This window comes from Hylobates moloch, unplaced genomic scaffold (genome assembly GCF_009828535.3).
Source record: "Hylobates moloch isolate HMO894 unplaced genomic scaffold, HMol_V3 SCAFFOLD_22, whole genome shotgun sequence".
NCBI classification, from domain to species: domain Eukaryota; kingdom Metazoa; phylum Chordata; class Mammalia; order Primates; family Hylobatidae; genus Hylobates; species Hylobates moloch.
Genome location: NW_026652297.1, coordinates 35598814 through 35613652, shown reverse-complemented (window position 1 = coordinate 35613652; position 14839 = coordinate 35598814). Strand labels below are relative to the sequence as shown.

The 14839-nt window shown below is 35.6% G+C and overlaps 1 protein-coding gene across 4 annotated transcripts in view; it reads left to right on the top strand.

Annotated features, from left to right (window-relative positions):
- The window catches only part of TEX15 (testis expressed 15, meiosis and synapsis associated), a 77235-nt gene that overhangs the window by 28593 nt on the left and 33803 nt on the right, over positions 1-14839 (top strand). For all 4 annotated transcript variants that reach the window (XM_058433654.1, XM_058433657.1, XM_058433655.1 and 1 more), the window contains exons 4-5: positions 4197-4362; positions 11951-12188. In XM_058433654.1, coding sequence (XP_058289637.1) covers positions 4197-4362; positions 11951-12188 — 404 coding nt within the window. The remainder of the gene's footprint in view (positions 1-4196; positions 4363-11950; positions 12189-14839) is intronic.

The window sequence follows — 14839 nt, the reverse complement described above, 5'->3', positions numbered from 1 at the left end:
ATCAGAAACTTTTGCTCTGCGAAAGACTCTGTTAGGAAGGTGAAAAGATAAGCTAGGAATGGGGAAAAAAGCATTTGCAGATCATTTATCTGAGCAAGGACTTATATCTAGAACATATAAAGCACTTTCAAAGTTCAATAGGTAAAAAAAAAAAAAAAAAGGCAATCCAGTTAGAAAACAAGAAAATGACATGAATAGACTTTTCACCAGAGAGAATACACTGATGGCAAATGGGCTTATCGAAAGATGTTCAGCATCATAGCCATTAAGGAAATGCATATGAAAACCACAATGAAATGTAACTATATACTTGTTAGAATAGCTGAAAAAGAAAACAATAACAGTACCAAATGCCGGTGAGGATGGGAGACACCAGCTCACTCGTGTATTGCCATTAGGGAATGTAAGATAGCACAGCCACTCCAGAAAACAATTTGGCATCATCTTTAAAAACTAAACATGCAGCCATGCCCAGTGGCATGTGTTTGTAGTTCCAGCTACTCAGGAAGCCAAAGCAGGAGGATTGCTTGAGCCCAGGAGTTCAAGGCCATCCTGAGCAACACAGCAAGACCCAATCTTTAAAAAAAATAAGTAAGCACACAGGCCAGGCACAGTGGCTCACGCCTTTATTCCCAGCACTTTGGGAGGCCGAGGCAGGTGGATCACCTGAGGTTGGGAGATGAAGACCAGCCTGACCAACATGGAGAAACCGCATCTTGACTAAAAACAATACAAAAATTAGCCCAGTGTGGTGGCGCATGCCTGTAATCCTAGCTAGTCGTGAGGCTGAGGCAGGAGAATCACTTGAACCCGGGAGGCGGAGGTTGTGGTGAGCCAAGATCGTGCCATTGCACTCCAGCCTGGGCAACGAGTGAAACTCTGTCTCAAAAAATAAAATAAATAAGCATGCAACTGCTATATGATCCAGCCATCCTCCCCTTGAGCATTTTTCCCTGGCAAACAAAAAATGATGTTCATACAAAAACCTATACATGAATGTACACAGAAGCTTAATTTGTAATAACCAGAAACTGACAACCACCCAAATTTCTAATGAGTAAATGGTTAAACAAACTATGGCACATTCATACCATGGTATACTACTTAGCAATAAAAGGAAACAATCTACTCATACAACAACTTGGTTGAATCTCAGAAGCAGTATGCTAAGCAAAAAAAAAAAAAAAACAATCTTTACAGGTCTCATACTACAAAATTTCATTTACAAACATTCTAGAAATGACAAAAGTATGCATACGGAGAAGAGAGTAATAATTTTCAGGATTTAGGGACAGGGTAGGAGAATGGGGGTGTGGGAGAGTTTCAGTATGAAAAAATATATAAAGGAGTGGCAGAAGGGATGTCTCTGGTGATAGAGCAGTTCTGTATCTTAGGGTGATTGTTACACAAATCTACATGTGATAAAATTGCATAGAACTATCATACAAGTGGATGTAAAACTGGTTGGTAAAGTCTTAATAAGGTCTGTGGCTTGTACCAACATCATTTTCCTAGTTTTGATATTGGATTATAGTTACATGTTTCCACTGGAGGAAACTGGGTTAAGGGTACACAGGACCTCTGTGTGCTGTTTTTGCAACTTCCTGTGAATCTACATTCATTTCAAAATAAAAAGTTATACATCCACAAAATCATCATATGTTATAAAACTATCAAAATTTCTACATCATATGTTACGAAACTATCAAAATTTGTAATAATTATTACAAATACTAAAATGAAAATCATTTTGGGGGGTCAATAATAGAATTAAAAATGGGAATGAGGAATGAGTTGTTACTGAAATCAGCTGGTTATAGTGTTTTATATTGTTTTTGTCATTATGTTAACTTCTGTTAAGCTAAATTTAAGGGGCGAATTGTTAATTAGGTTCATTTATATGGAGATTGCCTTAAACCGTCTGTATAGTCAATCTTCATTATTTGAGGATTCCATGTTTGTGAATTTCCTACTTGCTAAAATTCACAATCAACAGTCAGCAGTGCTTTTTTGTCTGAACTTGATACTCAGCAATGCTTTCACAGACATGCACGTAGGGGTCTAGAATTTGAGTCACCCAATGCATGCATTCTCATTTAAGGTCAAATGAGGCCACGCTCTGCCTTGTTGTTTCAGCTCTCATACTGCAATAAGTGTTCTTTTCCTAGTGATGGGGCTACATTGTTGTTTTTAATGAGTCCTGTTTTTTTTAATGAAAGAGAGATTTAATTGACTCTCAGTTCCCCATGGCTGAGGAGGCCTTAGGCAACTTACAATCATGGCAGAAGAGGGGAAGCAAACATGTTCTTCTTCACATGGAGTCAGGAGAAAGAAGAGCTTAGCAAGGAGGGAAAGGCCCCTTATAAGACCATCAGATCTCATAAGAACTCACTATCTCAAGAGTAGCATGGGAGTAACTGCCCCCATGATTCAGTTACCTCCCACTGGGTCCCTCCCATGACACATGAGATGATGGGAACTACAAGATGAGATCTGGGTAGGGACACAGCCAAACCATATCAATTGTTAACATTTTTGTTGGTGATTTCAGTACTTTAAATGGTCTCCAAGTGTAATGCTGAAGTGTGGTCTAGTGTTCCTAAGGTCAAGAAGGTTATGATATGCCTTACAGAGAAAACACATTTTAGGTAAGCTTCACTCAGGCCTGAGTTCAATGTTAATGTATTTCCAGGGAGAGGAGGAAGAAACTTGCCAATCTGTACATCAGGCCTCACCAAAAAGTGCTAAGGTAACATCTGTAGTGCATGATGAAACTCTGGGAAAGATAGAAAAGCAGCTAAATTTATAGATTCATGAGATTTTGTTATGGCTAATAAAAAAAAACATAGTGGGCAGCATTGTTGTGAAGCTAAAAGCCAGAGGAACTCAGGTCACATTACCCAGAGTCAGGAAAATGTTAAACCTTTCTTGGCTAGTGCTATTTGACTCAAACATTTCAAAAGGCAGTAGATGCAACATGAAAAATATTGAACTTGCAGGCAGATGGGTTCTGCAGATCAGGATGTTAAGGAAGAATTTTTTAAAATAACCAGCTAAATGTCACATAGGAAAATGGAAGAACAAGTTTTCAAAACTGATGAGATTGGCTTCTTTTATAAAGATGTTGGCAGAAGAATCTACATAATGCAGACGGCATTTTGGTGGTCAAAAATTTGACCAGGATCAGCGCAGTGGCTCTTGTCTGTAATCCCAGCATTTTGGGAGGCCAAGGTTGGAGAGGATCGCTTGAGCCCCGGAATTTGAGACCAGCTTGGACAACATAGCGACCCCATCTCTACAAAAAATAAAAGAAAAACTAGCTGGGCATGTTGAGCCTGTGCCTATAGTCCCAGCTACACAGGAAGCTGAGGCAGGAGGATCGCTGGAGCCCAAGAGTTAGAGGTTACAGTGAGAAATGATCATACCACTACACTCCAGCCTGGGCTACAGAGGGAGATCCTGTCTCTAAGGAAAAAAAAAAAAAAAATTGACCAGATGCCCACAGTAACTTAACCCTTTCCTTTCCCCCAAGAACAGTAGTTTGTGACACAGTGTTTGTGACTCAATGTTGGTGGGAACTTTGTAGGATATAACTACCACAAATAACAAGAGTCAATTGTATTTGCTCCTTGCTTTCCTCTGAGTTCACTTCCACAGGATTTTATCCTTTTATGCATCTATTTACTACAACAATGCTGGAGATGCTCACTGTCCTAAGAAAGTCTGTATCCTCTTTCACATGCCACTGTATCAGGCAACATCTTACTCACATGTTCTTGTACTTCTGCAAATCAAAATAACCCAATCGTTTTCTAATGTGTAGATTGCCTTATCTTTACTTGGCAAATACTCGTGCACTAACAGTAGCTGCCAGGTTTGTGTAATGATGTGCATTGTACAGTCAGAGTTGCAACATCTTAAGTTGAAAATTCTGGTACTGTCATATCTGTATGTGTCAACTTCTAAGAACTCTTAATAGGTATGTGGAGAAAATCATGGTTCATATTTTCACTTATATCAAGTATTGAGGTCTATATTACTGTTGTAGAACCTTAAATATAAATTGTTGCCTTTTTATGTTGTTAATGAAAATTCCAGTACTTAGTTATTTTGTGTCTTAGAGATACAGTTGTCATTGTACAGATGTCCAATAATGTCATTTTAAATACAACTGCTTTCTCTTTCTCTACCTTTAGTTTACTTGTCACCTTGTTACACCAATAGTAGAGAGTATAGTTTTATACATGATACTCTTAACCAGTGCAGGCTTGATGTAAGCTGTGATCTGCAGTCATTTTGGCAGTTTGGGGATACAAAACTGGTTCACAATGAGGAACTGGAAAAAAATTTTACTGCTAAGAGGTAAGTTACTATGATCTAAACGTGTTTGAGATTTTGTTGTGTTTCTTACTATGGAGTTTTATGCTAATTCATTTCTACCATTTGAGATTTAGTAAGTTATTACTAAGAAAACCCAGATTATTTTTTGTTACATTCTCATAGTCTTTTGTAACATTGAAAGCCAAGTGTGAGATTTGATTAGTTTTATGTATTAATGTAGTGAGATTTCAGACACCTCTTTCCAATTTTTTTATTTTTTTTATTTTTTTTATTTTTCAGTTGTTTCCTGACCCTTAATCGTCTTTAGTTAGGTATATCTCCTAATGTGTCCTCCCCTTCCCCAACCCCACAACAGTCCTGGGGTCCATGAGTTCTCATTGTTCAGTTCCCACCTATGAGTGAGAACATGCGGCAGACACCTCCTTCCAATTTTTTAACCTTGATAAATTTTTCAGAAACATGCATCAGCACCTTTATTAAGCAGCCAATTTGTAGATCCCTCACACCTCCTAGATAATGTAAAACTGCAGTCGAAGTAATCAAAAAGTAACTTCTTTTTACTCTTGAACCCAGCCCTTAAGAGATTGGGTTGATGTTTTAATTTGGGAGGATTGTAGCCAGCTGTTTTCCAGTTATTCCACTAGAACTGTTCTTTCTATGTTGATGCCATTTCTCACACATAATTTTTAAAGTACTTCTCCAGCTTTTTTGGAAGGCATATTATTGTCATTTTGATAAGAGTAAGAGCATATGCAAAGTTTTCATTGTAAGCATTTTTAATTATAGGTATAGATTTTGTGTAAGCACAATTTAGCATTCCTGTATTTTCTTCTAACTTGTCTCCTTTAACTTAAAACCTAACTAGAGCTTGATAGACCCACATGTGGAACTCGTTTTGGAATGTTTTGGCTTGTTTATTTTAGAATTGATTCCTCTTAATTCAGACATGCTGCCACACTTGGTGTCTGTTTGGAGATTTGGAATTAATGAGAATGACAGAATTTGTTGTGGTATATTGCCTTTCCTCTATAAAACACAGCTTTGTAGGTAAAAAGGACTGGATATATCCTATGACTTCCAAGCTGAAAAACACTTTGATCAAAAATGAATTCCTGACACTGTTCTTTGGTTTTGCTTATTTTGGACATTAAAATTTTTGTCCTTTCAAACAAGTTATTTCTCCCTGTTAGTGTTACAGAAAAGTTAGAACAAGTACCCAGTGATAGGGCCTGTTAAAACATTGTAAATGACCAACATGTATAGGATTTATTGTTTTCTTAGCTATTTGCCCAATTAGACAAAAACTCGTTTGTTTCCCATAGTTACTTATACTCATTTTATGGTACTTACTACAATATATTGATTTGTGTCTCATTCTCCTAGTATATTTTGAGTTGTATCTTGTTTTTGTGTTCAAAGTGCAAAACTGAGTCTGGCAACACAAGCCAGTTTGAATGGGTTTCTGTACTTGAAGTCAACAATAACCCAACTGGAACTGAATTTGGTACTGGGAAAGGGGTACTTGTAGGTAAGAGATTCTAAAATATGGATTTACTTCAAGGGAAGAGGGCAGTGAGGGACCCCCACCCCTCCAGTATTCCCAAATGGGAAGTTGGTGATAATCTGTACCTTGGGGCACAGATGCTGTGTTTCATGAGGCTGTAGTTTTTGAGAAAATTTCTACCAAACACTCAGCATATTAGAGTGCCTTGACCATTTCCCATTTAGACCCAAGAAACATGATTTTCTCAATCATAGAAAATTCAGATTCAGTAAAAAAGAATCACTCTGTTTGTGGCCTAGTTTCACAGTTCAGCTTTGCAAGATTAGCTTGAAATAGGTAATTAATCCTTCCAAAGTTAGGGTGAATATGGGTTTAAAAGGAATGAGATTTAACAGGGGATAAAGATGTGGTAAAGCACAAATCTGTTGCATTAAATCTTTCCCAAATAACTCCTTTTAAATATTTTCTGCCTAGTAAGTGGAACTACTTAAGTTTATACAGTAAAGATACATGTTGCTTAATGACAGGAATATGTTGTGAGAAATGCATCATTGGGCAATTTTGTCATTGTGTAAACATCATAGAGTGGACTTACACAAACCTAGATGGTGTAGCCTACTTATACACCTCAGCTATATGGTATACCTGTTACTACTGTAGACATTATAAACACTGTACACTTAGGCTATGCTAAATGTATTTTTTAATTTTCTCAATAATAAACCTTAGCTTACTGTAATATTTTTAGTTTATAAACTTTAAAAGTGTAACTTCTTGACCCTTTTGTAATAACATTTAGCTTAAAACACAAATACGTTGTGCAACTGTACAAAATATTTTATCTTTATTCTATATACTTTTTTCTGTTTTTTGATTTTTTTAACTTTTAGAACTCATTATTAAAAAACTTAAGACACAAACACACACATGAGCCTAAACCTGCACAGAGTCAGGATCATCAATATCATTGAGTTCCACCTCCACATCTGTCCCACTGGAAGGTCTTCAGGTGCAGTAACATGCATGGAGCTGTCATCTTCTATGATAACAGTGCCTTCTTCAGGAATACTTCCTGAAGGACTAGCCTGAGGCTGTCTTACAATTAATTTATTTTAATAAGGAGAGATAATATACTCTAATAAAAAGTATAGTATACTAAATACATAAACCAACAACATAGTCATTTATTATTAACAAGTATTGTGTACTGTACATAATCATACATGCTATACTTTTATATGACTGGCAGTGCACCACCATCACCACAGACATGAAAGTAATGCATTACACTATGACATTGTGAGACCTAAGATATCACTAGGCAATAGGAATTTTTTAGCCCCATTATAATCTTATGGGACCACCATTGTATTTTTGGTTTGTCGTTAACAAAAGTGTCTACTATGGCACATGACTGTATTTTAAATGCAATCTGGGGGTAGAAATTGATAGTTTCAAGTTGAAATTCACTATATGAAGTTCATTATAGATTGAGGGCCTTGGATGATGGGAAGGTCCCAGAGGCTTGTTGCCAAGAGACAGACATTCTTACTCTCACCCATAGTCTGAACAAGATCTCCTGCTATAGTTACTAGCCTTTGGAATTCTGAGAGCAAGGAATCCCAGCTACTTCTTTACAGAAGGATATACTTGTGCTAAGGACAGGTCAATACTGACAATTGTTAGCGTTCTTTACTTTTTAGAATTTAATTTATTTTTTCCTCCACCGTTGTATTTTGGGTTTAGATAATTTAAACCTAGCCGTAAGTCACCTGAAGGAACGTTGGTTATTTAGATCTATATCGAGATCTATTGGAAATGAAGGCATTTCATCCATGTGATCATCATGGATCTGGAGTTGTATGTAGTAATTCAATGAGACTTTGGGTTGTGAGGTGAATTGAAAGTGCTTTTGTGAATGAGCGTTTTTGAAAGTGTATGTGTTAGAAGGGTATGTATGAAAAAGGATAGCCAAATGAGTAGACTGCAGTTTTCCTAACAGTTCTAGATCATCTTTTATAATTAGCCTAACCATTTTTTGTCCAATTCCACTTGCTTCATGAGTTTATTGATGTACAAGCCTAGTCGTTATTTTTAAATAAACATAGCATGAGACTTGCTTGGAAATCCTAGGGAGGTGAAGTCTGTTTCTCTTCTGGTGGCTGTGAGCAAGGAAGCCTCGTTGCTACCAGCTTTCTTCTTGCGACCATGATGGGAGCTGGATGTGGATAAAGATAAAGCTGTGCACAGCAGAGGGAGAGTTGTGGGGAAAAACAAATTCCTCATATCATTGAGGGGCCAAGTTCAGAATCTGCGTGTGGTAAGCAGCATAATGCTCCCCCAAAGATGTCCACATTGCTCCCCAGAACCTGTGAATATATCACCTTACATGGCAGAAAGGACTTTGCAGGTGTGATTGAGGTTACAGACCTGGAGATGAGTGATTATCCGAGGTGATCTTAGTGGGCCCAGTTTAATCACAGGAGCTTTTAATAACAGAAGAGGGAGGCAGAAGAATGGATCAGAGAGCAGAGATGAAAGAAAAAAGAGATATGAGGGGGACTCAGCTTGCCTTTTCTGGCTTTGAAGATGAAAAAAGGAGATTATGAGCCAAGGATTGTGGGTAACTTCTAAAAGCTGGGAAATGTCCTTGCTGGTAATTCAATTCTGCCAACCTGGAAAGAGATCCTCCCCTAGAACCTCAGAACGGAACACAATCCAGACAGATGACACCTTGATTTTAGCCCAGTGAGAGTCATGTCTGACTTATCTACATAACTAAAATAATAAATTTATGCTTTTTAGTCCATTAAGTTTGTGAGAATTTGTTGTAACAGCAAAGGAAACAAAGTCTTATATCTGGAGCTGGGTGGTATTAGCACATTTCTTAAATATTGTGGAATCCCAATTTCTCTTAGCTGTCAGCATTTTGGTTCTTATATTGCACTTTGGACCAGCTGGATACTGAGTTCTGATCACTAGCAATCTGATGGATTTGAAAATTATTAAGTTCTCTTTAAAGATCTCCAAAGAAATAATTTTATTTTCTTTATTATAAAAAAATACTTACTTGAATACTTTTAATCTCTACTTTAGGCAACCCCCACCCCATAGCTAAATACCTTGTATGAACTTGTGTTTCCACTTAAACTTAGAGATAAAATACTTCCCAGAGTTTTATTTATTGAACAAAAAATTACCTACTATATGTAGGTTGTCTTGGAACCTATTCTAAATGATGTAATTAACTATGATATAGGCATTCCATCCAAACCACTTATACTTTGTTGTAGTTAGCTTAAATGAGACAGCATGGTAGCACAGAGTAAATTAAGAGTTCCTGGTCTACAAAAAGATATACAAGATTCCAATTCTAGTTCATCCACTCAGCTTCTCTATCATATGAGTTTTCTCATCTGTCTTTTACATTTGTTTACTTAATATTTAATAAAATATTAGTTAAAAAGTAATGACCAAAATTAAAAACCCACAAGCAAAAGTATAACTACAAATTCTAAGACTTGAGTGTTGTGTTGATTTTGAGCTTTCCACCCCAGAGCTTAAAGTACATGCAGGGTTCAGAGTTGACAGACTTTGACATCTATCCCTCATTAGTACTGCTGCAGAAAAACATGGGGAAACATTTCTAGAAAATTATTCTTTTATGTGTTTTTAAAATTTAAGATAATATAAATATTATTTTAGCACAGATTCTGATGCTTATTAATGTCTTTTGGTAAAAGAGTACTTTGTATATGCTAGTTCTTCAGATTCTTACCCAGTTATGTTATCAAGCAGGTGAAGCTCCCTGCCTGATGCACTAGAAGTCAATACTATGATACCGGGTTTTTGAGAAAAGAAAAGCTTTTATTGCAAGTAGACTCACAAGGAGACAGGAGGTCAAGCTCAAATCTGTCTCCCCAAGCTAGCTTTAAAGCAGTAGTTTTATTAGAAATGGTTTGGGGGTGGATCCTAGGATCTTTAGGTGATTGGTAGGAGGAAAGGGAGGTGTAGAAAGTCCTTGGGCATGCACAGTTGTCTCTTTATGCTTCCTCATGGGTCCCATGTGCAAATTTGTTAGTATAAAACCCACAGGGTTAGTATAAAACACACGGTGGAAATTCAGGCTGTGATGTCAGCAAGTTCATTGTGTATAAACTTCATTTGGCCAAAATGGTTCTAAATGATTTCAGCTGGTCTTGTTACAAGTGGAGGGAGTTTGAGTATTTCAGTAAGTTTTCTTATATGCCACCCTGCAAGCTTAAGAATTTCTGCTAGTCAGTGGTTTCTTTAATTCCTGGGGGCATAGTTTCAGTTACATGTTACTGTGTACAGAAAAGAGTCTTTAGGCTCTTTTTTACCTATTGTTTCTGAAATGGAAGTCTCGAGCCTCAGAGTTTCTGTCATTTAAAATCGTGGTTTAGATCCTGTCGTATGAATGAATTTGGAAAGCCAACCTTTTATGCAATTTTTAGAGCCAGAAATAGATCAAAAACTAACTTTTTTATAGGTCTTTTTTTACTAACATATTTAGGCCCATTTTTTTTTTCAAATATAATTCTGAAGACATACTGAAAAATAAAAAGTATTAGTAGTATAATTACCAATACAAAACTCCAGGGAATATTTTCTACTTCAATTTACGAGGATTTTGTGGCCCTGGATTAGATTTTTATTGTTAGATTTGTTTCATTCTACTGAAACCCTTATGATGATATAGTAGTTAGGAGGAAGACCAGGTTAAAAAAAAAAAAAAGAATTTAGCCCAAAATATCCCTGGTGCCACTGTAGAAAAACCCTGCTGTAGGGTTTACATTATACATCTTTAATTTATTCTGTGTACCTTCAAATGTTACTTTTATGTATAGTGTAAGAATCTTACACAGTGATCTTAGTGGTTCACGGAATCTACTGATGTCAAGTTGAAATCAAGAGCAGGAAATGCCAAAAGTTAAGACTGACATTTCCAGGAAATAGAAGTGATCATTACCTAATCAGTCTTGCTTTTGTGGTCCTGCCTACTGTTAATGATGAGCCATTCTTGAAAATAAGTATTAATATACTTATGTGCATGGTATACTTTAAACACATTCTATAAGTGGTGTTCCAGGAAATAAATCTCGGAAGCATGTGGTTCTCAAGAACAATTTTCCTTTTGTGGTATATACATTCCTTTGCTAGGTTCTGTAGTTTCTCCATTGCAGATAATCATTTGGACCCTAGTGTCTGAACCACTCTATTTTACCACCTGGTGTGGCAATTTCTGCTGCCACTACTCCTGAGCAAGCCATATAGAATATCTAATCTGCCAAGTTTAGGGAAGGGATATATATTTTATATGTTTAAATGGGTTTTGTAATGGAAGTAGTAGAATTGGGGGTTGTCTATACTTCAGATTATAATCTTTCTGAGGTTGATTCCTAATTTTCTTTACCTAAGATAAGATCCTGTAATCAAATATTAGCTTGTTTCTCCCAGCTGTTACCTAAATCCCTGAAGAATGGAGAATGTCCCTAATAATTGACTATATTTGTGCATGTGTGTGTGTTTTTGTGTCTATAGATGTGTAGAGATACATAGATATAGACAAGATATTTTGTTTAGAAAATGCATGTTTTTCCCTCCATAACACAATTAACAAAAATGTGAGCTCTGGAACCTGACAGACAAGAATTGGCGTGTATAATTCCAACTCTGTCATTTTCCTACTTCGGCAAGATTTAACTTTCTGAACCTCATTTTCCTCATTTTAAAATTGTCGATAGCAACAAAATAAACTATAAAAACTTCTTGGGAAGTTGAGAATGAAATGAGAAGATGCAGGTAATGCTTAAGACTTTGCACTGGTTACATTAGCAGCATTTAAGAAATGTTAGCCCCTGTTATTTTAGACCAGGGATGATGATAATATTCATAAATCTTGGCTAAGTAATCCTGAATTTGTTCCTAAGATGATTTTCAACCTAATTTATCATCACAGTGTAGTAATACCTCTGAATATCACTACTTCTCTTGCTTTCTAACTGTGGTCAGTGGAAATATGTACCTTCTTGAATATTTTGTTGACATTTATCTTTAACTGTTACATTGTTTGTTTTACTTTAGGTCAGAGATGCGTGAAAGTGGAAGACATTGCAGAGAACTTGAAGAACATTTCTGCTTTTTAGCACTTCCCCAGAGTGATGTAGCCCAGATATGTCAGAATGGAATAAGTACCAGAGCATCTACACTGAAGATACTAGGAAATCCTCTTTTTGGAATTTATATGTTTAGACATGTTGATATTGCCTTGAATTATTCTCATAGTCGAAGCATTACTGTAGAAAGTATTTTAATTTTTAAGGTAGGTATCATAAAGCAAATATTAAGTATATGGACAGTTTGCTTTAAATTGACCTGAACATATTATCCTTTCGATATAAATTGTTAGTGTTTTTAAACTGCAGTCTATTAAATAATAATTATATTTATTATTTTTGTCATCATTATTCAAATTTTTCTCCTTTCCTCTTTACCTGGGTGTGCAACACAAAGCAAAAAAAAAAAAAAAAAAATAGGCAAAGGCAGCCTTCATCTTTGTCTTCCCAATATATATATATTTTTCTGTTCTAATTGACCCACCCTTCTTTTACTCTTTTGTTTCTATCGTAAGTACTATAGTGTTTTACATACCCTCCTCTAAAGCATTATATTATAATAATTTTGGTTTAAGCTAGTTATTTTTGAACTCCTGCAGTTTATTTTAGTTAATAGTATTGTATCAATGTTAAATTCTTAATTTCGGTGATTTTGCTATGGTTATGTAAGATGTTAACGTTTAGAAAAACTGGGCACAGGGTATATGGGACCTTTGAACTATTTTGTGCATGCGTGTGTGTGTGTGTGTGTGTGTGTCAAAGCCTTGTTTATAGAAGAAAATAGCCACCATGTAAATGTCCAGCAATAGTGTATTATGAATGTATCATATATTATGTCTCTGGAATAAGAAGTATTCTTTGCAGTTAGATTTATGGAGAATTTTTAAAGATATGGGAAAATGCTTATGCAATCATGTTTAACTTTTTAAATTTTTAAAAATGAGATATCAAGATGATATAAAATTTGCTTAGTTGTTATGAGTGATGATCTTTGGATCATGACAATATAGTTTTCTGTACTTTCTAGTTTTCCAAATTAGCGTTTTCCAAATATCCAGTGGTAAGTGTTCCTTTCCTTTCCTTCCCTTCCCTTTCCCTTCCCCTTCCCCTTTCTCCTTTCCCCTTTCTCCTTTCCCCTTTCTCCCTTTTTCTCCTTTGTCCCTTTTTGTCCTTTTTTCTCCCTTTCTCCTTCCATTTTCCTTTCCTTTTTTTGTGACAGTCTTACTCTGTCACCCAGGCTGGAGTTCAGTGGTGCAAGCTCAGAGTGCAGCATTTGTAACTGTTGTAAATGAGATTGCTTTCCTGATTTCCTTTTCAGATCAATAACTATTATCATATAGAAATAGTACTGATGAGTGTTTGTTGATTTTGTATCCTGCAACTTTACTGAATTTATCAGTTCTAAGAGGGTTTTTTTAAATGACACTAGGTTTTCCTAAATATAAGATCATGTCATCTACAAACAAGGATAATTTGACTTCTTCCTTTCCCATTTTAATGCACCTTATTTCTTTCACTTACCTGATTGCTCTGGCTAGTACTTCTAGAACTATATTGAATAGAAATGGTAAAAGTGAGCATCCTTGTCTTCAAGATCCTTGTAAAAAGGCTTTCAATTTTTCCCCATTCAGTATGATATTAGCTGTGGGTTTGTCATATATGAGTTTTATTGTTTTGAGATATATTCCTTCTATACCCAATTTGTTGAGACTTTTTGTGAAGGAATGTTCAGTTTTATTGCTTTTTCAGCATCTAATGAAATGACAGTATGGTTTTTGTCCTTGATTTTCTTGATGTGATTTATCACATTTATTCATTTGCATAAGTTGAACCATCCTTGCATCCCTGGTATGAATCCCACTTGGTCATGATGAATGATATTTCTAATATGCTGTTGAATTCAGTTTGCTAATATTTTGTTGAGGATTTTTACATCTCTGTTCATCGGGGTATTGGTCCATAGCTTCTTTTGTTGTCTTTGGTTTTGGCATCAAGGTAATACTGGCCTTGTGGAATGAGTTTGGAAGTATCTCCTCCCCTTCAATTTTTTTGAGTAGTTTCATTAGAATTGGCTTTATTCTTTAATGTTGGTTAGAATTTAGTGGTGAAGCCATCAGGACTTGGGCTTTTCTTTGTCTGAAGACTTTATTACTGTTTTGATCTTGTCACTCATTATCTGTTCAAGTTTTCTGTTTCTTCATGGTTCAGTCTCAATAGGTTGGATGTCCAGGAATGTATCTATTTCTTTTGGGTTTTCCAATTTATTGCTGTATAGTTATCATACTAGTCTCTAACAATCCTTTGTATTTCTGTGGTTTCAGTTATAATGTTTCCTTTTGGTTTCTGATTTTATTTATTTGGGTCTTCCGTCTTATTTTCTTAGTCTAAGTAACAGTTTGTATATTTTGTTTACTTTTTTTAAAAAATAATTTTTTGTTTTGATGATCTTTTTGTTTTTAGTTTTAATTTTATTTCTTCTCTGATCTTTATTATGTATTTCCTCCTTCTAATTCTGGGTTTGGTTTGCTCTCACTTTTCTAGTTCTTTGAGGTGCTAATAGAATTTTGTCCATTTACAATGTTGTTATTGGTAGGTAAGAACTTACTACTGCCATTTTGTTACTTGTTTTCTAGTTGTTTTGTAACTCTTTCTTCCTGTCTTCCTTTGTGGTTGATTTTCTCTGGAAGTATATTTTAATTCATTGCTTTTTATTTTTAGTATTTCTGCTTTTTGGTTACCCTAAGGCTTACAAAACACGTTTTGTAGTTATAACAAGTTATTTAAAACTGATACAGTTTAATTGCAAAGAAAAAAACCTATACACATCAATCTCCTTTTCTTCCCACATTTTGAATTT